Here is a 26,722-nt window from a genome sequence, read left to right on the forward strand (position 1 = left end):
TATTATATAATATATATATATATATATATATATATATATATATAAGTTAAGTGAATTATTAATATTAATTTTTTAAAATTATTATTAGCATTATTCATGTGGCTTAGGGTTATTTGTCACAAATCAAAACTTAAGTCCAATCACATCCGACTTTAAATTCTAAAAATATAATTTAATTAAACTTATAAATTATAGATTCACATTCTTAACTAAAAAAATATATTTGATAGATGGTGAAAGATCAATATTTATATAGCCAACATCTATCCCATTTTTGCGTTCTTAAACTCTTAAACTAAAGTTTAAATAAGTTTATAAATCATAAATTCACGTTTTCAATTCAAAATATATATTTGATAAGGGGTGGAACACTCATATTTATATACTTAACATTTATCTTTTTTTTATTACACTAACTCTTTACTCATAAAAGAGAGAAACTGTTACAGTAGTCTGAATCTATCTCGATTTTTATATCTTTCGTGAGGTCTTAAATTAATAAAAATTTGAATATATTATAATATAACTTATCACAGATCGAAACTTAAACACAAAACTTAAACCTAATTTTGTTTAAAATTTAAATAAAATTATAAATTACAAATTCACGTACTTAATAAGTAATAAAAAACTTATATTTATATACTCAATATATGTGAGAATCGTGACATTAGAACTTATCCAAATTATTCCTAAAAAATAACGTGGATCGCCTTACCTTTCTTATTTTTTTCACTTCTTTCAAATAAAAAAATTCATTGCTTTGACTTTGCCAGCTTCACTTTCATGCTGCTATATTCGGAAACACTTGATCCCCACCATCACTCCAATTTATTTTTCCTTTTTTTTTTTTTTAAATATTCTCTCTAATCTCTCTTCTCGGCTTTAGTTTGCTTGTTACCGCTGCTCCGCTTAAGCTCAGTCATGGACACCGAAGCAGGTGAATTTTTCTTTTCTCTATCCGTTAATCTCCGGTACTCCTCCGATTGGTCACCGAGCAACCGCAAGTATTATTTTTCTGGGAAGATTTAATCTCCCGCCTGATTATTTGCTTACTTTCTCCAAATTGTGTGAAATGTTTTTGTTTCTTTGAATTTTTGCAGTAATCGAGTTTTTAGGCAACGTTCCGTTGCTGCAGAGATTACCGAGTTCTTCGTTCAAGAGAATAGCTGAAGTCGTGAAGTTTAAACACTATGGTAATTTTTCCAAAGTCTGATCCAAATTCAGTTAAATGAAATGCTTGCGATTTGATTTTCCGTTTGATTTGCGTCTGTTTTTCTTTCATCTGCTTTATAAGTAAAAAAAAAAAATTCTTTGATCAGTTTAAGTTAAAGTGCAGTGAAAAATATTAGAACTGATTCATTTACTGAATTTGCTTGAACCAATTTGCTTTACAGAGAAAGGAGATTATGTTGTTCGTGAAGGTGAATTTGGAGATGGAATATATTTCGTATGGGAAGGAGAGGTCTGTTTTTGCTATTTACGTACGTAATATATTTCTTTTCTCTTTTTAGGCTTTGCTATTTTTTTCCCTTTCTAAAAGGTTAAAACAAGTAGATAATATTTAATTGAGGATGAGGAAATAGCTAAAATGCAATGGACAATTGACCATAATTGTTTCATAAACAAGTAAAATTTTTTATTCAAACTCACTTTTTGATTTTGTTTTTAGAAGCAAAAATTTAACTAAAAGTAACAATCGAACGGATCTTTTTTTCTTCTCAAGCTTGTTAAGGTTCAGTTTTGTGGTTTACAGGCTGAAGTCTCTGGATCAGTCCATGCTGAGGAAGAAAACCGACTTGAGTATCAGTTGAAACGATATGATTACTTTGGCAATGGTGAGAAGCTTGTCATTTTTTCCCTTATGTTTATATTATTTTGCTAATTGAAAGTTATAAAGTGCTGGCCTATTTTAGTATGTACAGTTGCGTGTGTGTGCAAGTGTGTTTGAATAATCTTATATTAAAAGAAGTGGCTTAAAATCAACTAATGATGGAGACATTCATCCGCAATAGAATATAATTGAGCTTGCTTTTGCAGTTAATTCCTCTGTTCATGTGGCAGATATAATTGCTTTAACTAAGGTAGCTACTTATTTCTTTCTTCTCCCTTGCATCACTTTTCTTGACAAGTACATTGAACCAACTGCTCAAACATATGAATATGTACTCCGAGGGAAAACTAATATGGAGTGTTTGTTGTATTATCTGTAAATACAGCTGACCTGCCTGGTGCTACCTCATAAGCATTTCACTTTGCTTCAGTCAAAATCTATCTGGAGCGCAGATAAGACACTTGAGACCTCTGCACTTGTGGAAAGTATATTGCATTTGGAGCCAATAGAAGTATGCTTCTTCTGTTGTCATTTCTTTTTTTTTTTTTTTGGCTCAAGGCTTTACATTTATGCTTACCTTATGGAGCATCTATACACTGTTGATATTTTTGGAGCCAATAGAAGTATATTGATTTTTTTCATGCTAGTGAGTAAATGTTTAGTATAACAATGTTGCTTGTCGTAACTTGTGATTAAGTTTCTCTTGTTGAAGAAATGCCTTTTTTTTTCTTTCATTTTACTAATTGTCATAAATACTCAAATTTGACTGAGTTCAAAATCCTAATTACCTGTATGTACTGCTGGACATGTTCAGATTATATTGTCAAGTCTGAGCAGTACTCACCCTTCAACTGCATAAGCTATACATGTATATGAGATAAGAGCTTTGAGGCTTTCAAATAATGTCTCATTTAACATGTAATAAATAAATAAATGACATGATTTCTTTGAAGGAAAAATAGCTGAATAATCATAACTGAAGGAATGGAAATCTTCGAGCTTTCATAGATTTTAAGGCTCAACCTACGAGCCTATGGTCCCACTCTCCCAGTTATTTATTGGAAAAAAATATTTCTCCCTTTTTCCTCTACCTGGAGTCCTAATCTACATGTAACCATTGTTATCATTTGCCCTATTCAACCTTTTCATCAGCCACCAACTTAAGCTAACAGAAACATGCTGCATTTATAGTTTCCTACATCTAAAGTGGGTTAAAGTAAGATGAAAATACTTAATAATATTTCCATATGGATAGTGAGAAGTTTTATAGCTCATGTTTTCTTGGTATACTCTTAATCATGCCATTTTTCTTTCCTTAGTGAACCATGCTAAAAAATAGTGGTGGAAAATATTAGACATCAATAATTCTTTAGATAACCTCTATACTAAGACTTTGTTTCTGTTTGTTGAAGTTGAACATATTCCAAGGAATTACTTTGCCAGATGCACCGAAATTTGGGAAGGTCTTTGGAGGACAGTTGGTTGGACAGGCATGTTTAAGCTTCTTTGTTTCCTTCATTCTGCTTGTCTACTTCTGGTCCCCCAGGCTTAGCTTTTACGATAATATAGTTTAGACAAGTGTATTAAATGTAGGCAAGATGCTTCCCTTGTATTTACTTGTGTGCTTGATGTATGTGATACTCAATGATCTGCACTGTTGTTTTAGAAGAAGATTATCAGTTTTTAAAATGGCTACTTTCTAGTGATAGTTTGTGAGGTTAAATGGTGGCCTGATATATTTTTGCTGATAAGGACAAATGATTCGTAGATGAAATGCTGGCAATCAAACACTAAACCTCTTGCGTGTTGGGTGAAATGGTAGACATACATTAGTTTATTTATATGGATATATAACTACATATAGAGGTTGATATTTAGTTAATATCAAGGTAGTTTGTTCTCTGCTCAAAATCTTTGAGAGAGAAAAAAGAGAATTTAAAGAAACTCGGCTCATGTCCTGTTATGTTGACAAACTGTTTGCTTCCTGATATGTCAACATTAAGTGGTTTAATTCACTTAATGGACTTAGTAATTGTTGTCCTAATTGCTTCCTGTTGATTATCATATTGTTTAAAATAGCTAACTGTTTCCTTCCTTTGTCATCATGTATTCAGGCACTGGCTGCAGCATCAAAAACTGTTGATTCTCTTAAAATTGTCCATAGTTTGCACTCTTATTTTCTTATGGTTGGGGATTTTAGCAGTAAGTGCCTTATCTGTGAGCGTTAGTGTAATGAATAGATTCATCATATGTTCTTTGTATTTAGAAATGTCCTATCCATGATATATTTACATTGTGAGTTTGTAACTCAATATGTGCATGACTCACTATAAATGGGTCATTATCCCATCATTTTCAAGCTTCATAACTCATAAGAATTTGATATATGTCTAAGCTAATATATTTCATTCTTCTTTCTTTGTTTTCTTCCTGTCATTTGGAAGGGTATCCTAGCCTCCTGTACTGTCATTACTGACTTTTCATTGCTCAAAAAAGCTTGCACAAGCTGCAGAAGCAATGTTGTTCCCCTTAGCCTCCAAAAGATTATGAGTGCTACCCTGTTGTTTATCTAAAATAGAATTTGTCATAGAGATGGCGGTCGGGTGAAGGCATTGAGCATGTTATTCTAGTTTGTGTTCGTGTTTAATGTGTATGTAGTTTTGTGAGAAAATTATTTGATCATCCTTCTGATCAAGAAAAAGATCCGCAGTACAGATTAATCTTGGCTTTTACATCATTTTTCTTTATTGAACTTTGCATTCTAAATCACTGATTTATGCTGTTATTGAAATTAGCAGTTCAAGTGAAAAAGTTATTAATAACAGATATTTATACATACTTTTACAGTACCAATAATATATCAAGTTAATCGTCTACGTGATGGTAGAAACTTTGCTACCCGTAGAGTAGATGCAATACAAAAAGGAAACATAATATTCACTTTACTAGCTTCTTTTCAGGTATGCAGTATCCTCATTTTTATATTCAAGGGTCATCATCTACTTTCTTATAACTTCAGTTGTTGACTTTTTTGTATGTTGTATGAGCTTGAACGTTTGACATCTCTTGAGAGGTAGAGTGCAATTTAAATCTATGAAGAACTATTATGATCCAATCTTTCACTTCAGGGAGTTAGTTTGTTTCATACTATCTGAAGATTGATATTGTGAGGAAGAAAAATCAGTATACAAGGTGGTTTGAAAGAACATTAAAGAAGAGTATCTGTTTTGCAGTGCTTACTCTGATCTTTAAGGAAAGGTTCCAATAATTGCAGAATTTTTGATTTGGGATGGCAAACTCGAAAGCTAGTTGGTAATCATGTATTACTATTAAAGCAAAAGAAAATTGAGTTGAATTTGCTCTTTCCAACTTGTTAATAAATCAATTGTTTTATCTATAGAAAATATGTAAAGAAGATTTTAGCAAAATTAGGTGCAGAACATACAACAATAGTTTACTGCAGCAGCTATGTTCTCTATTTATTATACTTTTTGATACTGGTTTGTTGGTGCAATAATCTGTAAGACTCTTATTGTTTTACCTAAATTCATGATCTATTTTAAAGTATGCTCAAGTGATTGCTGCTGAAAGGGTACTTGTAGCCTCTCAGATTACTTGTAATATTAGGTGAGTTGATTTTACAGAAAGAAGAAGAAGGGTTTGATCATCAAGATTCAATTATGCCATCTGTGCCAGCTCCTGATGTGGTAAATAATATATGCTTTAATTAACATTTCCTGTCATTTGCTGCGGTGGATAATTGTATTAGACTTTGAGCTATCGCAGCTTCTGTCATTGGATGAGCTACGAGACTTACGTCTCACTGATCCCCGTCTTCCTATGTAAGAATTTTAATACTCACTACTCCTATAGTTTATTGCTATATGTAAGTGTACATGGGTGTCCTAATATTTATGTCTCTTTGGATAGTTTGCTTATTTTGAGTGTTCCTGTGTTAGGTGCCAATGACTCATAATCTGTTGTTTCAGGAGTTATCGGAAAAAAATTTCTACAACAAATTTTGTTCCTTGGCCAATAGAGATAAGGTTTTGTGCACCTAATACTAACACAAACCAGACTAAATCTACTCCAAGGTTAGCCCTGTTTTTGTGGTGTTGCGTAATCTTATCTTTGCCAATTCACGTGGAAATATGAATGTTATGTTTTAATTTGCGTTTACCCATTTAGCTTCTGTCTTTCAGTTAGGTGCAATCTTATTTGAGAATGATAATTTGCTTTACAGATTGAGGTATTGGTTTAGAGCCAAAGGAAAACTTTCAGATGATCAAGCTTTGCATAGGTCAGTGATCTCTTTTTAAAGGCTAGATACTTCCTGCTTTTTATCTATGTGTTTTCACTTTTCATGACTACCTTTTCTGTACTCATGACTTGGCAAAATGTTTAATCTTCTTCTGCATATGGTGTAGCTTAATTAATCTGTTCTGTCGAAGAGTAGCACATGCTTATGCATGCACGCATCCACTCTGGTTTCCCATATTACCAGAACTGTAGGCATATAGGAATAGTATCGGACTAGCAACTTCAGGAAGCATATACATACATTGGGTTGTAGATGAGGCTTTCTTATCTTTCATAGATTTTATGTGCTATTATGTGGTTGTTTTTGCAGATGTGTGGTGGCCTTTGCTTCAGATCTGATATTTAGTGCTGTCAGTTTGAATCCTCACCGGAAACAGGGTTTTAAGTCAGCTTCCCTTAGTCTGGACCACTCGTAAGCAGCTGTTGATCTTCATCATATCAAATATATTCTTTTGGTGTGAGGGTCATAGATCCCCCGAATCTAGCAAAATTCATATTCTCTTGCGTACTTTTTATTCAGAAAAATTTACATATTGGGCAAACTCCTCCCCCCAGCCCAACTATAAATACACCCATACATACATGATATGATTTTTCCTGAATTACTTGTGTCTGACGCATATCAAGTTGCAGGGATATGGCGTTCTGACCCTCCAACTACAAGGAAAAACTTAAGAAAAAATTGAACATACCTGTGTCAATGGGCACGTACCAAGATAATCATAAAACAAAAAGAGTTTCAGCATATCTTTATTTTTCCCAATGTAACATGTTAATATATTTACTGCCCATAGGCTTACTTGATATATCACATTTATTTACTCTTTCATTTCTCTTTTGCCAGGATGTGGTTCCATCGGCATTTTAGGGCTGATGACTGGTTATTGTTTGTGGTAGGTTTCAGCCGATGTTTGATCTCGTGTATGGTTACATTTTTTTTTTCACTTTTATAATGAAAGAACATCACTAATGGAGCCAATGTCATGCAGATTGTGAGTCCTACAGCCTGCGTCACCCGTGGCTTTGTCTCAGGCCAAATGTTCAACAGAAAGGGAGAGGTATAGAGTTTACATCATCCTTTCTTGCTTTTCTTTTCGTATTTTGTGTTATTGACCAATCATTCTTATATCAAACTGCAGCTTGTTGTATCATTAACTCAAGAAGCACTGCTTAGGATGGCCAGGCCCCTGAACCCTCCGGTTGTATCAAAGCTTTGAACTGCTGTATGTTTTATATATAAAGCCTTATGATCACAGCTGCAATATTGATGGAAGAATCCAGGGTGCACCTAGCATAGATTCTTCAGATAATTGCTTTGTAGCAATTCTGGTGGAAAAACCTACTTCAACTACCTACTGCCATTCATTTGTGCACGTTATTGTAGGAAACTGCATCATTATCCTTATCCACGATAAAGATGGTTCAAATCCCAATAACATTATATAGACAAGAAAAGAAGCGAAGAAGAAATTTTAACTCTTTTAACTTGACTGTTTCCAGCACTTAATTACTTTGAAGGATTGGCTGTTTTAAATGGCTGTGTAGGAGTAGTAAAATCGATCCTCTTCCTCTGTAATATTCGGGGTAGACGATTTAGTTTTCTCACCCAAAGTGGTAACAGGAATATTTTGTAGCCCATTGTCCATTGCAATTCATCATACCAAACCAGTAAGCTTGCTTCTATTGCTAAACAAAGAATCCTTTTGCTTTCCTTTTGTGAAGTTTAAGTATCAAGTATCGCGATCCTCTCTCTTCCATCTCGCTTTTCGTGGTTGGAGTAGGATCACATTTTACTTTTGTTGGACTAGTGCAAATTCACCAGGGACCTCAATCTGGGCTGATTCTTAGGCCCGAAGGAAACTGGGGTTGCCTTGGTCTCTGTCGTAATCCAATCGGCCCGTAATCGTTCCTTTCTCAATAATCACGTTATATAAACTTCACCCCTCCAAAAATCTTTAATTAGGAAATTCTTCCCCCCGCTTTTACACCTCTGCAATCCTCGGTCGTCGATTTCCCTCATCTCCGATTATTCAAGCTACTAACCGCTAATCACAGGTCAGCATTTTCTCTGTGTTTTTTCCCTAATTTTTCTATGAATTTGCGTGTGTATATGTACGTACCTTTTCGATCCTTGGCTCAATCTTGTCGTCTGTTTTTCGATGTTGATTTTTCCTGTTCGAATCTTTAGTTGCAGCGTTTTCTTTCCCTCTTTCGGACCTTTGTTTTCATTTAGGTTAGGCCTTTTTTTTGGATAATTAGCTTAGCGTAATTCATAATTTTCTATTTATTTTAGCGATTGATCTCGTTCGTTTGGCGTGTATAATTTTTCGTCAAAAATTAAGTTTGGAAAAGAAATTATTTGGTCTTTTTTTTCTTGGGTCAATATGTAGCTCAACCTAGTTTCTAATGTCCCTTACAAGATCAATGCTAGCTTGAATTTTTTGATATTTTTCCCAAATTAAAATCCAAAAACATTTTGAAAGTGACGATATTTCCAATGTTTATTTATTAGATTGAGGACTTTATTTGATTGTGGGATTACAATGGATAGTGCGGAAGGTGGATCAGATGGTAACAGTCAAACGGAACAAACTCAAGAGCCACTGATAGGTGGGCTTCCTGATGATATCGCACTTTCCTGCTTGGCTAGAGTCCCTAGAGAGTATCATACTGTCCTCAAGTGTGTTTCAAGGAGATGGAGGGACTTAGTGCACAGCGAAGAGTGGCATGTTTATCGTAGAAAGCATAATTTAGATGAAACTTGGATCTATGCTTTGTGTCAAGACAAGTTTGAGAGGGTTTGTTGTTATGTATTGGATCCCGATTCTTCACGAAGGTCTTGGAAGCAGCTGCGGGGGCTTCCATCTCTCAGCTTACGGAGAAAGGGAATAGGTTTTGAAGTGTTGGGGAAGAAACTCTACTTGATGGGTGGCTGCAGATGGTCTGAAGATGCTACTGATGAGGCCTACTGTTATGATGCTTCTATCTACGCTTGGACTGAAGCTAATCCCTTATCAACTGCAAGGTAATAAACTTTCTTCTGTTCTTCTCCTAGAAGTTACTCCTAAAGGTTGAACCGGTAAATGAAGCACTTCAACTCCCTTTCCCTTATCTTCAGTGTGCAAATAAATGACTTAACAAATAGTTATTTATATTTACCTAATTTTGTATGCTCTACCTATTGCATGGTATTGCTACATGATATCGAGGCGTTGTAGTTTCTTCATTTTGGAGATAATTTTAAAGTGATCTTTGAGTTTTTATTTGCTCAGGTGCTACTTTGCTTGTGAAGTCCTCAATCAGAAAATCTATGCAATTGGTGGATTAGGTTTAAACTCAAATGTTCCACATTCTTGGGACACTTATGATCCTTGCACAAACAATTGGAAATCTTTTTCAGATCCAAACATTGTTCCTGAAATTGAAGATTCCTTTGTGTTGGATGGGAAGATCTATATTCGCTGTGGCAGATCTGCGGTAACTTCCCATGTTTATGCAGTAGTTTATGAACCATCGAGTTGCACTTGGCAGCATGCAGATGCTGACATGGCATCAGGCTGGCAAGGTCCTGCAGTTGTTTTAAATGGGACTCTTTATGTGCTGGATGAGAGTTCTGGAACAAGGTTAATAATGTGGCAGAAGGAAATTAGGGAGTGGGTGCCCCTAGGTAGGCTTTCGCCCCTACTTACAAGACCACCCTGCAAGCTTGTTGCTGTTGGAAAGAGCATTTATGTGATAGGGAAGGGGCGTAGCACGGTAGTTGTGGATGTTAGCAATGCAGGAAATATGGGAGGGATGATGGTGAGTTCTTCCATACCTAAACTGACTTCAAATGATGAGATATTAAGTTGTAAATGTTTGTCCATTTAAATCCTTTGGTTCTTGGAAAACCTGGGGTTGGATTTGTTGTCCATTGTTGTGCAATATTCTTTGGTTCTGACCGCAGAAACGAAAATCATTACTTTTGTAAGTTACACATGTTATCATTCTATATAACACTACAGCTGAATCAAACATGTATCATTTTGTGGATTGACATCATTTTTGGCAACCGCTAGTTGTATTGTTTGTAAAAAAAACAGGGCAGCATGGTTACAGTCCTGCAGGATACCGACTTCAATTCATTCGAGCAAGATGAGTACTAGTTGTTTGTCAAGAAAAAAATAGTATCAATCTAAAGAAACACCAAAGGCTACAAACTTCAAGCAAAAGTCAATGCTAACAATAATTACATTCAAACAGCTCTACATTTCTGGAACACACATGAAATCTTGGCAGAATTGAGCAGCAAAAGAAACACTAGTACAAAAAAATTTGCATATCAATACAGCAATGATGCCCCTTTGTAATATATTATCAACCGAGGCACCAAAAGCAATGGTTTCAAGTAATTACACCTATGTGGGAAAAAAACCTCCCAAATCCAATTACCCTTTTCTTCCAAGTCTAGATGCAATGGATCCACCATTTCCACACATGTCAATTATGGAAAAATCATCCTTCATTGGATCAACTGATTTTTCTCTTTTTAAAAGCTGGATGTATAATGCCATTGGAAGAGTCAACCTTCTCAATCCTGGCAATACACTCTTTCATCCTCTTCAAAACAACTGGCATAGCTGAAATATTACTTGAAATTTTTTCTCTAAGTAATCGAATCTTCTCTTCCGTCCTTTGCTCTTTATCTAATTCAATCGCTTCTGAATCTATACAAACAAAAAATCTTGGTCAATATCTTGATTACATAAGTCAGCAAATGAAATGGCATTCAAGAAAGATTTATCAAACCCCAATTTTACAAACCCTAAAAAGTCTACGGACCTGCATTATGCTCTCCGGATGGTCCAGGCTCGGACCCGTCATCGATGCCGGGCAAATTGGGTCTTTGAGAAGAGAGAATTGAATCAAGAGTGGTTTTGAGCTGATCTGGAATAGTGGCTCTGTATTCTAGAATCTTCTCCGCCATTTTCTTCACATCCGATTCCAGCTCCTCCAAGTCCTCTTCGGATTCCGGATCCGATTCGTCTCCTCGATTGTCAATGCGCGCCTCTAGAGTATTGGTTTTGTTGTCTAGGGCCATGGATTAAAAGGAGAAGACTTGAATTTGCTTGCTGAGAGATTTTTTTTCCTTTTTGGGGGAGGGCTTTAGGGTTTTGAAATTTGAAAAATTTCGAGCGTAAATCTTGTCTGAGATTTTCGTTGGGGTTTTGCCTGTTACTGGTTTTTGATTTTGAAACACTCTGAAATGAGCCCGTTTCCACTCAGGTGAAAGCGACGTCGTATCAGGCCTGATACGTTAAACGAATGACTTGAAACAAATTAACGGCGTCGTTTTAAAAGTCGACAATGAATGAATGATCATATATCCCCATTCGAATCCCCCGCCTGAATAAAAAACAGTTGACAGAACTTTCTTTTGGCTGTTTGGTTAGCCAGTAAACGGATGGAAAATTGCCTAAAACCAAAATCAAGAAAGTAGAAAAAAGAAATTAAAGTAAATTTTTTTTCCGATAAACCAGACAGAAAAATTCATCTTGATTGTTCTTCCAATCCCTGCGTTGAAACCACTTGATGTCAAGCTCCATTTCCAGGCGAACGAAACGAGGCAGTTAATTTGATTAGTCAAAATCTAAGAATGAAGACAAAACAATAAAGGAAGATAACTTTGAGCGGCTCCGAAGAATACGATGAACAATCACTTGTACTTTCCTACAATGTTAACTGTCACTGCTTCGATTTTAAGCCTTTCTTATTAAAGCTATTATTTCTTTCACTCTTTCAATCCTTTTACGTTTCAACAACTCCGCCTTATCGGTTCTGCAATCACAATGGAAGATTTCAGGCCACCCTCATTGGTAAATCCTATCTCTTCATAAAGATCATAACTCAAGCTGAACAACTCTTTTTTTTTGCTGTTTATGAAGTTAGTAGGATTCTGTTTGGAACAGAGGATGGTACCTTCGAAAGTTGATTCAGGGGGTACATATAGGCTGCTTGCATATTCAAGTAAAGGAGATAAAGCCTGTGTCATACAAGAATTGGAGAAAGGAGTGGATCTTAATGTGGCTGACTACGATAGGAGGACGGCCCTTCATTTAGCAGCTTGTGAAGGTTGGACTGAAGTTGTTGTTCTGCTTCTTGATAGAGGAGCTGATGTCAATTCTTTAGATCGTTGGGGTCGAACTGTAAGTTTAATTCATGTTCTTTTCTCCTCATCAAGATTTTTTTGTTTTTGGTTAGATTGATCAGAATGGATTTGATGTGGGTAATTTTGTAGCCATTGTCTGATGCCCGTAGCTGTGGTCATGATGAGATTTGCAAGATACTTGAAGCTAAAGGGGGAATCGATCCGGTATTTTACCTTATTGATGCATCTGTGCCTTGTTTTTTCGATGATTTCTGTTTAAGATTGTGTTTTTGTTCTCACAATGCCAATTTCTGCATTACAAAATGTGCGACCTTTTCTTTGTTGATAAATTATGCATGAGAACAAGACCACCTTACCATTTTGTTCTAGGGAATCTTATAAAGCTTACTTCGAACTTTATGTGGCTCGTCCACTGATCTATTTAGTTCTAAAAGCAAAAGCAGGCAAGCAGCAAATGAATTCATTCACATACATGATATCTCCTTATTAAAATTTGAGACTTGTGTTTAGTGTACAAGTATCATATTGCCAATGCAAACATAAGGTATAGAGTAGTCTGTTTGTGTGTGGGTGGGTTGGGGGGCAGGGGGCTGGGCCTCTACATATCATCTTGCATCTCATTTGAAATCTTATCATACTCCTTGAGATAGGTGGGAAATGACTCTCAAGCTCCGTGCTTTCAAATTGATCACATGGAGGTGAAAATGGATGAAGCAACCCTTATTGGAGAGGCAAGTTTCTCCCCTTTTTTAATTTTCTTGAGCATTCTGATATGATTTCCCCACCTTGCCTTTTCCTGTTTTAGCCATTGCCTTAAAACCTTGATGCTTCCACCTTTAGGTAATATTTGACTCATTTTTTTTATTTATCTTTGTGTTATTGGTGATACTTCACCCATACTTAATTTATTGAGTATAGCAGGGAGCATATGGTGAAGTTTATCTGGTAAAGTGGCGTGGCACTGAAGTTGCAGCCAAGACAATTCGTTCCTCCATTGCGTCAAATCCTAGAGTGAAGTAAGTTTCATATGCTATGATTTATAACAAGCTTCGTTCTCTCTCTATCTGTAAGCCCTCATTAAAGTACTTTTAGTCAGACTGTTATCTGGTTGTCACTAAAAGTTTGAAAGGATCTGGCTTTGTGACAAAATGTTGCAGATCAGTAAAACTTAACAATAATAGTGACTTTGACTCCTTGCTGTTGACTATTCAACAGAAATGCCTTCTTAAAAGAACTGGCTTTGTGGCAAAGGTTGCGCCACCCTAATATAGTGCAGTTTCTTGGCGTTCTAAAGCACTCTGATCGCTTGATCTTCCTCACTGAGTACCTTCGGAATGTGAGTCTTGTCCCATTCGTTATGATCAACTCTTGTAAGATTTTCTTGTGCTTATTGTCGTTTAAATTGTGATGTGCTAGGGAAGTTTGTATGATATATTGAAAAAGAAGGGAAGACTTGATCCAACAACAACCATTGCCTATGCTCTAGATATTGCAAGGTACATATTACTGCCACTTTTCTGTTTATCGGTGTTAGTAGAAAAAAAACAGTTCGGCAAGAGTTGACATGAATTTTCAGGAAAGGACAAGAATTTGGATTGTGAAAAGTAATAATAAAACCATTGATAAACTTCTGCTTCAAAAAATCTTGTTATGTAATTCCGCATCTGCTGCTCTGGTTTGGATTATGTTTACTTATAGTGTTGGGGCATTGTTATTGAATCCAACAACCAGCTGATATCTGCCAAAACCTTGCAGAGGGATGAATTATCTACACCAGCATACGCCACATGCTATAATACACCGAGATTTGACACCAAGGTATTGCAAATTTGATCTTTCAGCTGATGCCCAAGTCAAATGTTTGCCACTCGACATTTTGTGAACCAACTTGGAGGACATGCTTGGCTAGGTAAGTAGCCATTGAAAGGGAAAAATTCTGATGCCTTCATTCTGTTGGACCCGCAGGAATGTCTTACAAGATGAAGCAGGCCGCCTTAAGGTTACTGATTTTGGTTTGAGCAAAATTGCTCAGGAAAAGGATTCATATGGTTACAAAATGACTGGGGGAACTGGTTCATGTAAAAATCCCTTCCTTCTGAGAATTAAATATTTGTAAGTAATGAATGTTTACTCAGATGCTCTTATGATATTTGCCAGATCGTTATATGGCACCCGAGGTTTACCGCCGAGAATCCTATGGGAAGAGCATTGATGTCTTCTCCTTTGCTTTAATCGTGCACGAGGTATCTTAAGTTGGGAATATGGATTGTTTATATATGAATTGTTGTTCATATTTTTTTGGTGCAATATGGGATAGTAGGCTGATCTTCTGTATAGATCAATTAAACTTCATGGAAAAAGTTCTACCAAATGCATTATCTTTTAAAACTTCTTACTGATAGTTTTCATGGCAGATCAAGCACGGCTGTTTGAATATCATGTGCTTGTTGCTTTTTAAATTTCCTTACAGATGTTACAAGGAGCACCATCAAATAGGGTGGAAAACGCTGAACAAATTGCAGACAGAAGGGCGTATGAAGATTCAAGGCCACCTCTCTCTTCATTCATATACCCTGAAGAAATGAAGACGTGAGTTCTCTAGGTTTGCTTTCCTGATTTGCCACTTGGGCTTGTTGATAAGAATCAAAATTAAAATGCCATTGAATATGATAAAGTGTATTTGAGAATCTAAGAAAAACTTTCACCAAATATTTCCATAGATCAACCGCCTGCTTGGGGTAGTGAAGATACAACATAAGGCATCCTTGAGTTGGTTAACATAGTTAAAAACTAGCAATTGATGTAAACTGGCATGTGACATTTTGGTGCCATAAGAATATGTAGGAATTCTAGAATTGTGTTTGAAAGTTGATGCATGTGCTAATATAAGGTTATCCTTGAGAATACCTTCCCCCTATCGCTTCTGCCATCTAAATTTGTATCAGCAACTCTCAAATGTAGATCTTGATGATTTACTCAGAATTAACTACATTACATTGTTTTTGTCATTTTCTTTCCTTTTAATTACTTGTTCTGCATCATGTATCTAAAACTAATGGTTTTGTTCTCTTCATTCAGTCTTCTCAAAGCATGCTGGCACAAAAATCCAGATTGTCGACCAACATTCGAAGAGATAATAGTGCAGCTAGAGGTAATCCAGAATAGTTTTATAACTGAGAAAGCAAGGAAATCCTTCTGTAGCTGTATTGTGTTATGAAACTATCTCATCACAAGCAGGAGCATCTTATCCAGTTATCCCTTTTTCACTATAATCGTTTTATGTTTCTCCTTTTCGCTACTTTTGTCCCTTCATAAGAATCTGTATCAATTTCTTTACACCAAATAACAATGTAGACAAGAATGTTAATCATCCCTTTGATCTTGTGTACAAAAAAAACCTTATGGGGAACTAAACTATATACACAGGTTATGCAACCCATGCTCTCTCTCTCTCTCTAGGTTTTGCTTGCATCTCTTTGATGAATAATCTGCCTCAGTTCATGCAAGACCTGGAAACCTGAATCTGTAATCAATTTCCTTGGGATATGAATGTATCAAATTCTAAATCTGAAGAAATCAACAACTTCCTCAGTTTTGTGCAATTGTGCTAGCTTAGCAGCTTGTCTCTTTTTCTGATCAATAAGCTTGCAAAAGGATTTGAACCCACATTTAACCAAAGGAAATTACGTGAAACTGACATTCTTAATTATCTTATTGCTAATATTCTCATAAATATAGATTCATCATTCATGCATGTGCCTAATCTAATTTGATGCATTACTCCAAAACTTTTGAGGCTTCCTTCAATGTTTTATCCCTCCACGTTCTTTTTTTTTTATTAATAAACAATATAATTAGAGTGAACCAAATCTACATTTGAAAAAAAAAATTGAAATCGATCATTATATATCTGTATTTATATATAAAACGATTGACAGAATTTGTTGCATTGGAATTTTGAATTACAAATTAGTATAATCCTATCGTACTAGATTTAATAAAAAAAAAACACGATTTCATAATTACAATAAACTTTATGAAAATGTTATATCTCTAATAGATAGTGAATTTGGAATACATAAATAGGAAAGTTATATATTCTAATTTCCCTCGTTTGTATTAAATATGTTGCATAGATTTTTTTTTATTTGTTTAGTGGACATTGTATTTTCAGAAAAATATTACAATAGATATATATATGAATCTTTAATAATGTATAAATAATTCTTAAATTCATCTTCACCATCTAGGCAAATATTAAATTTAGCAAATTTAATAACATTAACCCACAAAATTTATAACATTAACTTAGTTGCTACCTTATATGCAAGAAAAATAATAATAACAAATTGTCTGGGTGGTGTAGTTGGTTATCACGCTAGTCTCACACACTAGAGGTCCCCGGTTCGAACCCGGGCTCAGACATTATTAAATTTTTTGTTAAAGCCTTTTTAATTTTTTACTCAATAAAATTTTTTTTGTTAAAGTATCCGAGAAGCTCCTAAGGCATTTTGTTCATTTTAGTTCTTCTATTTAAAATCGCAATAATTTAATTCTTTGATTTTGAGAATTACTTTAATTTAGTCTCCCTCTCAATAATTTTTTTTTAACTAAAATATATGAAAAATCCATATTCTATGACATTTTGTTCAATTTAGTTCTTCTACTCAAAATCGCTGCAATTTAGTCTTTTAATTTTGAGAATTACTTCAATTTAATCCCTTCCTCTAACGACATTGAATTTTGTCGCTAAAACGGATGACGTTAGTACTAACGTGATGTTGACGTAACATATTTTTAATGATAAGGTATTACCATAATGAAGCGACATGCCACGTGGCATCGACATGATGACGTGACAATGACACGTGGTACTAATATGATGATGTGACAATATTGATGTGTTGGTGCCACGTGGCAAATAAAAAATTTTCAAAAAAAATTTTATATCACGTCATTTGGATTAAATTGAATAAAAATATATAGTACATGAATTAAATTGAACAAAGTTAAAATGTTGAGGGACTAAATTGTAAAAAAATTTAAAAAATACAAATATTTAAGTAGATTATAGATATACTTATTAATAGGTCCAATATTTAAGTATAAAAGATTTATAGTGTTAAAAGATATATAAATATTTTCTTATTTGATTATTTAATTTCAGAATATGTACATTAATTTATATTTTTTATAAAAATTAAGTTTAAATTCTCCTTCTATAAAAAAATTTTCAAAAAATTTCATCTTTAAAATCAAATTTAGATAAATAACTTGCATTATGTTAGAATAAAATAATATAAAAAGATTAAATAAATTATTTTTTTCTATTTATAATAGTATAAAAATTTAAAATTTATTTGATTTAGTTTTTAATTTGAATTAAACTCAAATTAGCAAAATAGGTTATTTAGTTATAACTTTCACAATTTACAAATACCCATTCTTTTAGAATTATTCAACCCTAACTCAATTTACATTTTATTTAAATTTACTGAAAGTTTCCTATAAAAAGATTTTATTTAAGTTTAAATACCACAATTAAATTCTATTAAATTTAAATTTAAATTATTAATTTAGATCTACAAAAAATTTATAAATACAAAATAAAATTATGCAAATATTTACTATTATATTTAACTCTATCAGCCATAAATACAATCTTTAATTTAGAAAATTTTAACATAAAAAATATAACCTAAAATATTAAATAAAATAAAAATATAAAAAATAATTAATTAATTAAATGGGTAGAATAGCTCAGATTCTATGAGTGTAATAAGAGATTTATCATGCTCAAATCAAACAAGTCAGAACGAGAAATTATTGTTATAATCATCGTCAATTTCATATTTCCGTTATTCATTTTTTAAAAGAAAAAACTAAATCAATATATTTTGCTAATTTGAATTCAGTTCAAGTTAAAAATTAAGTCAAATAAATTTTTAATTTTTATATTATTATAAATAGAAGAAAAAAAGAATTTGTTTAGTCTTTTTATGTTATTTTATTTTAACATAGCACAAGTTATTCATCTAAATTTAGCTTTAAGTATGAAATTTTTTTGAAATTTTTTTTATAGAAGGAGAATTTAAACTTAATTGTTATAAAGAAGATAAATTAATATACATATTCTAGAAATAAATAATCAAATAAAAATTTATTTACATATCTTTTAATACTATAAATCTTTTATACTTAAATATTTCATTTATGAATAAGTATATCTATCAGCTACTTAGATGTTCATATTTTTAAAATATTTTTTTCAATTTATTCGCTCAACATCTCAATTTTATTCAATTTAATCCTTGTAACATATATTTTTATTTAATTTAATTCCTATAATGTGGTACAATTATTTTTTAAAATTTTTTTAATCTGCTACATAGCATCGATAGTTCAGCATATCAGTGCCACATTAATATTACCACATCATTATATTAATGCTATATGGCACTACTATGTCATCACATCAATGCTACATGGTATGTCATATGATCATGTTTGTCGTTAACATTATCTTTTTTAATGATAAAATTAGAAGTCGTTAAGAGAAGAGATTAAATTAAAGTAATTATCAAAATCAAGAGATTAAAGTAGATTAAAGTATTGTGATTTTAAATAAAGATATTAAATTGAATGAAATATGTTAATATAGGAACTTCCAAAGCACTTTAACTAAATTTTTTACTCAACAAAATTTTCGTTTTACATTTACGTTCTAAAATCGAAAGACATTATTTTTTTTACTGAATAAAATTTACCTTTTACCTTTACCTACTAAAATCGAAGGACATTAATTTTTTTACTCAATAAAATTTACCTTTTAACTTTTAAAATTTCCGTTTTTCTGTTTCCCAGACAAAATTTATCTTCGAAAATCGGGAGGCTACAATTTTCTGTATCCAGAAAATGTAAGCTTCCACATCCTTACTTCTTAGGCAGAATCTTCAAAGCCAATCTCAGTTCCTTTGCCGCTTTCAGTTTCGATCCACTTTCTTTGTCGATTCGGTTATAAACCCACATATAATCAAGCATCTAGCAGGTATATTTTCACTTTGACACCCATTTTTCAATGTTTATATTCCCTTTTCTTTATTTTTTTGTGTAGAAGTAATTGGTGTAAATATTTGATTTATTGAGTTGGGTTTTGTGGATTAGGAAGACTAACGAATTCCAGAAGAAAGGAAGTGTAAAAGGCGAGTGAAGATTGAACCTGGTGAACTTGGTGTCACCTTTCAAAAAAAAAAAAAAAATCCAAAAGATTGAACTTGTTGCTTTGGGGTTTATCTTGGAATTCGTAACTGTAATAAAAAGGAGACAATTTTGTATTGAAATTGTGGGAGAATGATGCAAATTCAATTACACTCCTTTCCACATTTCACTCTAACTCCACCCAACCTCTCACCTTCTCCCCACGTTTTCACTTCCTTTTCATCAAGACACCAGCTTGCCGAACTTGTGGTAAATGGACATTTCCCTTCTTGGTCTTTTAATTCACTCAAAAGGGTATCTAAATTTCAAACTAGTTTGAGAAAATGTGGTGGTCTGGTTAGGGTCAGATGTGGAGTGGTGGAAGATGAGAGTGTTGATGATGCGTTTTACATGAGGAGGTGTGTGGAGTTGGCAAGAACTGCGATTGGCTGCACAAGTCCTAATCCTATGGTGGGTTGTGTTATTGTAAAAGATGGTAAGATTGTTGGTGAAGGGTTTCATCCGAAAGCTGGCCAGCCTCATGCTGAGGTAATCCCTATTCTCTCTCTATTCATTTATATTCACTTGTAAATTGTTGTGCGGTTTTTGACAGTAATGAAGGAACTGCCAATCTGGAATGGTAAGAGAAATGAATTTAAAACAAAATCACTGGATTAACTTTACTCTCCAGAGTGAAAAAACAAAGTCTACACTTTTTTTGTCACTTAAAAGATATTATAATAAAAATGCAAGAAATAACTTGTTTAATGCTGGTTGAGCATTATTAGCTCTAAGTTTTTGCAATCTATGTTTCAGTTGGAATTTGGTCATTCTTTCTTGCTTTCTGGACTGTATATTAGACTGAATTCAGAAAATTAAACTTGCAGGTGTTTGCCTTGAGAAATGCTGGGGAGTTGGCTGAGAATGCAACTGCTTATGTGAGTTTGGAACCATGTAACCACTTTGGAAGAACTCCACCATGTACTGAAGCATTGATTAAAGCAAAAGTGAAAAGGGTGGTGGTTGGTATGGTGGATCCTAACCCAATTGTAGCTTCAAAGGGGTTGGATAGACTGCGAGATGCCGGAATTGATGTGACTGTGGGTGTTGAAGAAGAGTTATGCAAGAGGCTCATCGAAGCCTATATCCATCAAATGTTGACTGGGAAGCCTTTTGTTACATTAAGGTAAATTTATTTCTTCTCAAGTTATAAACATGACATTGATTCGATTTTTTTTTGGCTCCCTTTGAATGTTTTGTTTAGCACACGTGTGTATACATACAAACATGTTGCTACGTGTGTTTCTGGTTTTCAAATTATACCATGATTTTAGGACAGTGAATTCTAAGCACAGGCTTTTCCTGACCTCCAGATACTCCCTCGCTGTCAATGGCCACTTTTTGGACCAGCTTGGGGATGGAGTTACAGAGACTGGTGGATACTACTCAAAATTGTTACAGGAATATGATGCAGTGATACTTTCTGCCTCCTTAACTGAGAAGTCCTCAATTCCTACATCACAGGAGCCTGGTGCCAATCAGCCTCTTCAAATTATAGTAGCAAGAAATCCTTGTCGACTTCCTGGTCTTTCTAAAGAAACTTCTAAGATGATAATATTTGCAGACAAAAAAACAGCCATAGATTCAGATTTGGCTCAAAAAGGATTTGAGGCAGTGGTTTTGGAGCGGATAAATTTGACTTCAATTCTAGAACACTGTAAGCACCAGGGTTTATGTAGTGTTTTGTTGGATATGAGGGGCAGCTTTGGTGAGCTTGAAGTACTTCTCAAAGAAGCAATTGAGCAGAATGTGTTGCAAAAACTAGTGATGGAAGTGTTGCCGTTTTGGGATGAATCAAATGGTGGAGACTCACTCGTGGCCTTGAATAGTCTGGCTGAAAGACTAGAAGTGAAGAATTTACAATCCAAGATTTCAAATAAAAGCATTGTGCTTGAGGGATATCTTCAACATAGGTGATTAAAACAATGCAACAACTTCTTACTGGCACTTGGCTTTGTTGGTTCTTTGATGCCATGGGATATCATTGAGCAACAGACTTCATGAAGAAATTATATGGACAGTGCTGCTGCAACTCTTCTGGTTTTCTTGCAGAGAAAGGGAGTGGGATTGGTAGCCCTGTGTCACGAATGTTGTCCTCTCCATGTGCTGATATGTTTTGTAATATTGAAGAAGCATTCTTACGAACCCCAAAAAGAGTGAGAATAAGAATAACATCAGCTTACAACCACAATTGAATTTGATCTTCATAGGTCTTAATGCTGATAGGATTCTGTAGATTCAAAAGTGAAACCATTTGGAGTGCTCTGTAACATTGCTAAGATAGTATCCAACAGGAGAATTACTCCTCAAGTTACCTTTACTGACATTTCTAGGCTTAAAGATTTTAACCAATTTACAGGTTCACTCTCATTGCAGCAAAGTCGTGCAATCGATATTTCCCAAACACGTCTGTTTGGGAGAAAAAGAAAATTTTGTGGAAAGTGGCTGCTATGAAATATATACATATCCTAACAATGTCATTTCGTTACACATATTTGCACGCATGGATTCAACCATACTTTGATATCCAGATTCAAGTTGGCAAAAAAGGCAGAGACCATGCCAAGCTGCAGAGGTGTGTGGGATATTTAGCCTTGAATGGGATTTCACAAAAGGCACTGCCTTAGGAAAATTTCTTGTTCATTGTGTATTGGGCCAACCATTAGGTGAATGCTTGTAGGAATGCCTCTTTCGTTTTCCATTTAACCTTGCTTCAATAACCTTCTCTGTTGCAATTGCTTCACAAATGTTGTTCTGCACCACGCTGCAAAGCTCATCAAGAGCTAACATCGGAAATGGCTCCTCGATAAGAACACCAACCTGCAACATGAAAGAAACTTGTGAAGATCAAAGAGAAAAACGTTACTCCTATGTACAGAAACAACACAGAAAGAGATACATACTTCTTCTATGCAGAATAGAGAGGCAGCACTTATGAAAGTTGCAGGAACAACTATCCAATGGCAATCATCCCAGAGTATGATAGGAAGAGTAAGATGCCAGAGGACCAAAAACCTTGATGTTAAGCGAGTGTATGATAAAGGGATGGGAATACCCATGAGTTGTTCACATACACCAATTCCTTCATGGAAACATGAGATCTTTGACTCCTGGAATGTAATGAGATTATAAGAACATTAAAACAGTTCATTTTAGAGCTCTACATCATTTTCCTCTCAAAAATATTGGTTAAAATTTAAAGTTCAAATGGTCCAAGAAGGGAGATACCAACATAGTTCTCTTTGATTCTTCTAAGTTCAGCACTTTAAGGCTTTGAGAAATGAACTCAATTATGCAGCGGGGCCGATGCTTTGAATTTAGTACCACCGCTAAATCATCACCTTCAAGCAAATTTTGAAGATCTCTGCCAATATCCGAGCCATACATAACATGACACTGCAAAAACAACCATGAACAATGGATCACTAACTACTAATTTTCAACGAAATTCCTTCCTTCTTTCAAGCCATTTATGAACTTGGTATGTTTGTATTTTATTTTCTAATTACTCCATAATTAGACAAGTAATAACACGAAAAAAGAAGCTTCAAAGACAAAAGAAAAACTGAACCAAACCCACCTTAAGTGCAACAGGAAAAGCCATGATATAGTGCAAGAGAGCATTTTTCATACACTCATCACCCGAATTCTCAACCCCGGCAATGACCTGCCTTGCAAAATCATTTGTGCCAGCAATCACCTTAGTCCAAGCCTTTCTACCCTCTTCAAACCTCGAATACGAGGCCTCAGTCCTAAACACCAACAGCAAAGCCAATGCAGGCGCTGTCAACTGATAAGGCAACGAAGAAGCTCTCAGAACTGGGAAAAAACCAGGCAACCAATGCAAATCCACGGCAGTGTTGTATCCGGCAATGACCACAGCCACCGAAGTAAAGGCTAAAACAGGTGGCACCAGTGATAAGATGACACGTGACTGTAAACTGGAAAGTAAATGTCGAAGATGACGTAGTGAACTTCTGTGGTAAACCCAATTTTCATGGTTGTAAAGAGCACGGTTTTGTTGCATTCCACGCTCTTGAATGCGATCAGCCCAGTCCGGGATAGCACGGAGGAGGGAGACAAGATTCAGGGTTTTAGTCGGGGTGGGCTTTGAGCTCGGTGGCGGTGGTGGTGGGGAAAGAGAGGAAAGGATCTTGAAAGATGGAGGTTGTTTGAGTTTGGTAAGAAGAGAGGAGTTGGGGTGTAACCTGAGTAGGGGTTTGGGGGTAAAGTTGGAAGAGAGGAAGAGCTTTGAAGGGTTCGGAGATTGAGCCATGAGTCAGGGTTAGGAGGGAGAGCGAAGCAGCAGATGGACATCTTACTATGTTAGGGCTCCAAGGGAGAAGAGTAGGAAGAGGAAGTGCGGAAGGGTGGGAGTGGGTAAGTAAGAAAGAAGTGAGTTTTTGTGAAGGAGGATGACACACATATTAAGGATTTCATTCGGATAACAAGAGGATAATCGAAAAAGTTACCCTTACAGGGCAGTCTGAGAATCCATGTCACGGGGGCATTCTCTTCCGTTGATTTAATTTGATTAGATTTTCATTTGCTAAAAGAAAATAAGGATGAAAGAACTTTACATGCTATGAAAATACTTATATTCAAAATATAAATTAGTATAAATATTAAACATTAAGGAAGAAAAATAATGAGGGACTGGCATCGAAATTCTTGCTTCAAAAGCTCTCTGTATGTATGTACACGATTCCAAAGGAAGCTTGGTCTCGTTCTCATTACATTTTTCGTGTATTCACAATGTCAATGACCAGAAAAACCTTAAAAACTCATAACTGCTTCCTTCAGTGTCCTATGGAATGGAGTATTGACTATGGGTGCTCTTTTGCATTGCTGGAACTCACAGAACTTTCTTGATGTTCTTTCCTTGACCCAAGGATAAACTCTTTCAGAGAACTTTGTGCTGATAGTATGGCCTTCTTGATCTGCAATGGAACATCATGTCAACAGAATTTCAAAAAGGTTGCAATATTCAGCGTGTGGAGATAAAATCAAATTCTAAGACAAAAATACGGATAACACAGCAGCAGAATACATGACAGCATCAGCAAATCCCCTTATTCCCCCCAAAAAGTTCACTTCTGATCACCACGTATAACTAAGATCGTAATGATCAAGCCTCCTGGTTTCTTTTCTACAATCTACTTGTTGAGGATTTTGTTTTAGAATGGGGGATACCTCCTGATCCCCTTGTTTCTTTCACATCCTGCTTTCTTTCTTTTAGCAGTCTTTTTTCCACGAACTCTAGCATTCAAGCTTAACAAACTAAAAGCAATTCATCTACATCTGGCATGCTCTAAATAATGAAACTCAATAGGAGGCAAAGTAAAATTTATGCCCACATTGAGAGATTTGGACTACATATGCAGCTAAAAGAAATAGGAGTTGTGGACTCTATGGAAACAGAGGAAGTAACAAGTTAAAACATAAAAAGCCCAGAAATTACAAGCAGATGGGAACTTAGGACGATTAGAACAACTTATGTACAAGAGATAAAATATTAGACGCCCCAGTTACATTTGACAAGATTCTAGCAGCCAACATTTTACCAACTAAAAACTTGCTCTATGCAAGCCAAAACTATAAACTAATAAAGGCTACCTTACAGGTGAAATAAAGAATATTGTCAGACTTCTAACTTCTCGCAAATAAAGAATGCATCTGCATTCTTAAGTTGTAACATAGACCCCATAAGAAAGTATTTCAACTGCATATAATCACATCAAAAACATTCAGTTCCACCGTCTAAGAACTCTTTCTTGTGATATTTATGTCTGTTTAGTTGTTAGCATCCTATCCTGCATAGAAGTGGTTAAACTCTTCAACTAGCCAGTTCAATCCTTCAGTGTTAATTATTTCATTTCTTTTGAAATTTTGATGAACTTTGCAGTTTACGTCCATCTAGCAATTCATCATTATTTGTTATAATTCTCCACGCTAAATTTTAAAGTAGAACTTGTGCATCAAACCATCCCCCTCTCCAATCACCCCCCATACTGAAACATAGAGGGTTCTCTTCTTCCTAATGAAGGGTGCATTTGTCACTGGTTCTGGCACCTAAACAATTTCAGAATTCCTATATAAGATCATAATTTATAAATACATTCACCACTCCTTTTTACAAACTAGAATCGACCACTCAACCATCTTAACATTGTTATTCACTAACAATATTAGAATGTTTTCAGCTTATTTCAAGACTGTGGAACATCATAGACCGCAAATCATGGGTAACGATACCACTTTCTTGCCAATTGCCTTCCAAAGTAGGCAAGAAACAACGATCTGGAGGCTCCAGCTTCCAATTTTTTTACTCATAAAGACTGATTCCTGACTAGACAACATCACTAGACCAAACCCACAAATAAGAACCCCAAAAGGGAAGCTTCAATCTCTATACGAAAAGGCAACAAACAATCGATGAAAAACACACAAAAAAACTTAAAAGAATGAACTTTAAATGATGCCCTTATCCTCAAGGATGAAAACCCAAAGTTTGGACTTTGAAAGGCTTTGTCAGCAAAACAATTGGAAAAAGAGTAGAAGAGACTTACTGGGTCGAGAACATTGGGTTCGGGGCCATAGTCAGCGGTTAAGAGGAAGTAGGAAGCAGTAGCAGTAGCCACCATGGTAGTCCTCCTCACCAACTTGTCTGCTCGAGGGTTCATCATTTCCTAATCATCAAAATACAACTATGATAGTATTTGGTTTTGGTTTATTTCAGAACCAAATTCACAGGGCCTAAATAGACATTAGAAGGTTACGGTAGGCTTTCCAAGGACCAAATTCCAAGGTTTTATAAAAAAATAATGTATTTTTTCACTAATATTTATATTTATTATAACTACTAACTTATGTTTAATCCAATTTATTTTCTTAATGGTATGATATATAATATATTTTATACTTATTTTTACAATTAAAAATATCAAATTAAAAATCATAGCATAATTGCACAATATTTTACCTTTTTTATAAGAAATATTATCTTATTTTACCTATTCTTCCTTATTTTCGTTAAGACTTTCCAAATAATGCATCTTAAAAGATAAGCAATTATCAAAATCTTTTACTGTTAACAATTTTTAAAAAATAAAATTGAATATTAATGTATAATTTTATTTCATAATTATTGGTCATAACAATCT

At 34.6% G+C, this 26,722-nt stretch overlaps 7 protein-coding genes and 1 non-coding gene across 11 annotated transcripts; 5 read left to right on the forward strand and 3 right to left on the reverse strand.

The window, feature by feature from the left end:
* LOC18614145 (acyl-CoA thioesterase 2) lies at positions 830-7,833 on the forward strand. Its single transcript, XM_007051758.2, has 17 exons — positions 830-940; positions 1,104-1,196; positions 1,398-1,465; positions 1,757-1,838; positions 2,041-2,084; positions 2,220-2,345; positions 3,247-3,324; positions 3,949-4,036; positions 4,682-4,794; positions 5,479-5,541; positions 5,621-5,676; positions 5,824-5,928; positions 6,078-6,134; positions 6,465-6,566; positions 6,999-7,047; positions 7,144-7,212; positions 7,294-7,833. Exons 1-17 carry the CDS (start codon positions 925-927, stop codon positions 7,369-7,371), a joined length of 1,287 nt encoding a protein of 428 aa, XP_007051820.2. The 5' UTR covers positions 830-924; the 3' UTR covers positions 7,372-7,833.
* On the forward strand, positions 8,116-10,195 carry LOC18614146 (F-box/kelch-repeat protein SKIP4). The gene is made up of 3 exons (XM_007051759.2): positions 8,116-8,209; positions 8,667-9,179; positions 9,427-10,195. The coding sequence occupies exons 2-3, from the start codon at positions 8,698-8,700 to the stop codon at positions 10,022-10,024; spliced, it is 1,080 nt and encodes a 359-aa protein (XP_007051821.2). The 5' UTR covers positions 8,116-8,209; positions 8,667-8,697; the 3' UTR covers positions 10,025-10,195.
* Positions 10,330-11,389, reverse strand: LOC18614147. The gene is made up of 2 exons (XM_007051760.2): positions 10,976-11,389; positions 10,330-10,860 (listed from the first exon to the last, which is right to left on the reverse strand). Exons 1-2 carry the CDS (start codon positions 11,232-11,234, stop codon positions 10,664-10,666), a joined length of 456 nt encoding a protein of 151 aa, XP_007051822.2. The 5' UTR covers positions 11,235-11,389; the 3' UTR covers positions 10,330-10,663.
* LOC18614148 (serine/threonine-protein kinase STY8) lies at positions 11,683-15,741 on the forward strand. Of its 3 annotated transcripts, none has more exons than XM_018116537.1 (12): positions 11,683-12,009; positions 12,079-12,339; positions 12,432-12,506; positions 12,953-13,033; positions 13,224-13,318; positions 13,518-13,638; positions 13,719-13,798; positions 14,058-14,120; positions 14,268-14,380; positions 14,460-14,545; positions 14,773-14,891; positions 15,381-15,741. In XM_018116537.1, exons 1-12 carry the CDS (start codon positions 11,983-11,985, stop codon positions 15,517-15,519), a joined length of 1,260 nt encoding a protein of 419 aa, XP_017972026.1. In that variant the 5' UTR covers positions 11,683-11,982; the 3' UTR covers positions 15,520-15,741. The 3 variants fall into 3 exon arrangements, with proteins under 3 accessions (XP_017972026.1, XP_017972032.1, XP_007051823.2); XM_018116543.1 differs by having other exon boundaries at positions 12,103-12,339; XM_007051761.2 differs by having other exon boundaries at positions 11,683-12,339.
* On the forward strand, positions 16,654-16,727 carry TRNAV-CAC. Its single transcript has one exon. It is a non-coding gene; the product is annotated as a tRNA-Val (tRNA).
* On the forward strand, positions 19,165-21,869 carry LOC18614149 (riboflavin biosynthesis protein PYRD, chloroplastic). Of its 2 annotated transcripts, none has more exons than XM_018128530.1 (4): positions 19,165-19,350; positions 19,467-20,048; positions 20,387-20,685; positions 20,873-21,869. In XM_018128530.1, exons 2-4 carry the CDS (start codon positions 19,653-19,655, stop codon positions 21,474-21,476), a joined length of 1,299 nt encoding a protein of 432 aa, XP_017984019.1. In that variant the 5' UTR covers positions 19,165-19,350; positions 19,467-19,652; the 3' UTR covers positions 21,477-21,869. The 2 variants fall into 2 exon arrangements, with proteins under 2 accessions (XP_017984019.1, XP_017984020.1); XM_018128531.1 differs by having other exon boundaries at positions 19,174-19,350; positions 19,471-20,048.
* LOC18614150 (UPF0187 protein At3g61320, chloroplastic) lies at positions 21,844-23,980 on the reverse strand. Its single transcript, XM_007051763.2, has 4 exons — positions 23,140-23,980; positions 22,788-22,955; positions 22,463-22,669; positions 21,844-22,379 (listed from the first exon to the last, which is right to left on the reverse strand). Exons 1-4 carry the CDS (start codon positions 23,833-23,835, stop codon positions 22,200-22,202), a joined length of 1,251 nt encoding a protein of 416 aa, XP_007051825.1. The 5' UTR covers positions 23,836-23,980; the 3' UTR covers positions 21,844-22,199.
* On the reverse strand, positions 24,192-26,351 carry LOC18614151. The gene is made up of 3 exons (XM_007051766.2): positions 26,333-26,351; positions 26,129-26,300; positions 24,192-24,499 (listed from the first exon to the last, which is right to left on the reverse strand). The coding sequence occupies exons 2-3, from the start codon at positions 26,243-26,245 to the stop codon at positions 24,386-24,388; spliced, it is 231 nt and encodes a 76-aa protein (XP_007051828.1). The 5' UTR covers positions 26,246-26,300; positions 26,333-26,351; the 3' UTR covers positions 24,192-24,385.

Source organism: Theobroma cacao, chromosome 1 (genome assembly GCF_000208745.1).
Source record: "Theobroma cacao cultivar B97-61/B2 chromosome 1, Criollo_cocoa_genome_V2, whole genome shotgun sequence".
Lineage (NCBI taxonomy): Eukaryota > Viridiplantae > Streptophyta > Magnoliopsida > Malvales > Malvaceae > Theobroma > Theobroma cacao.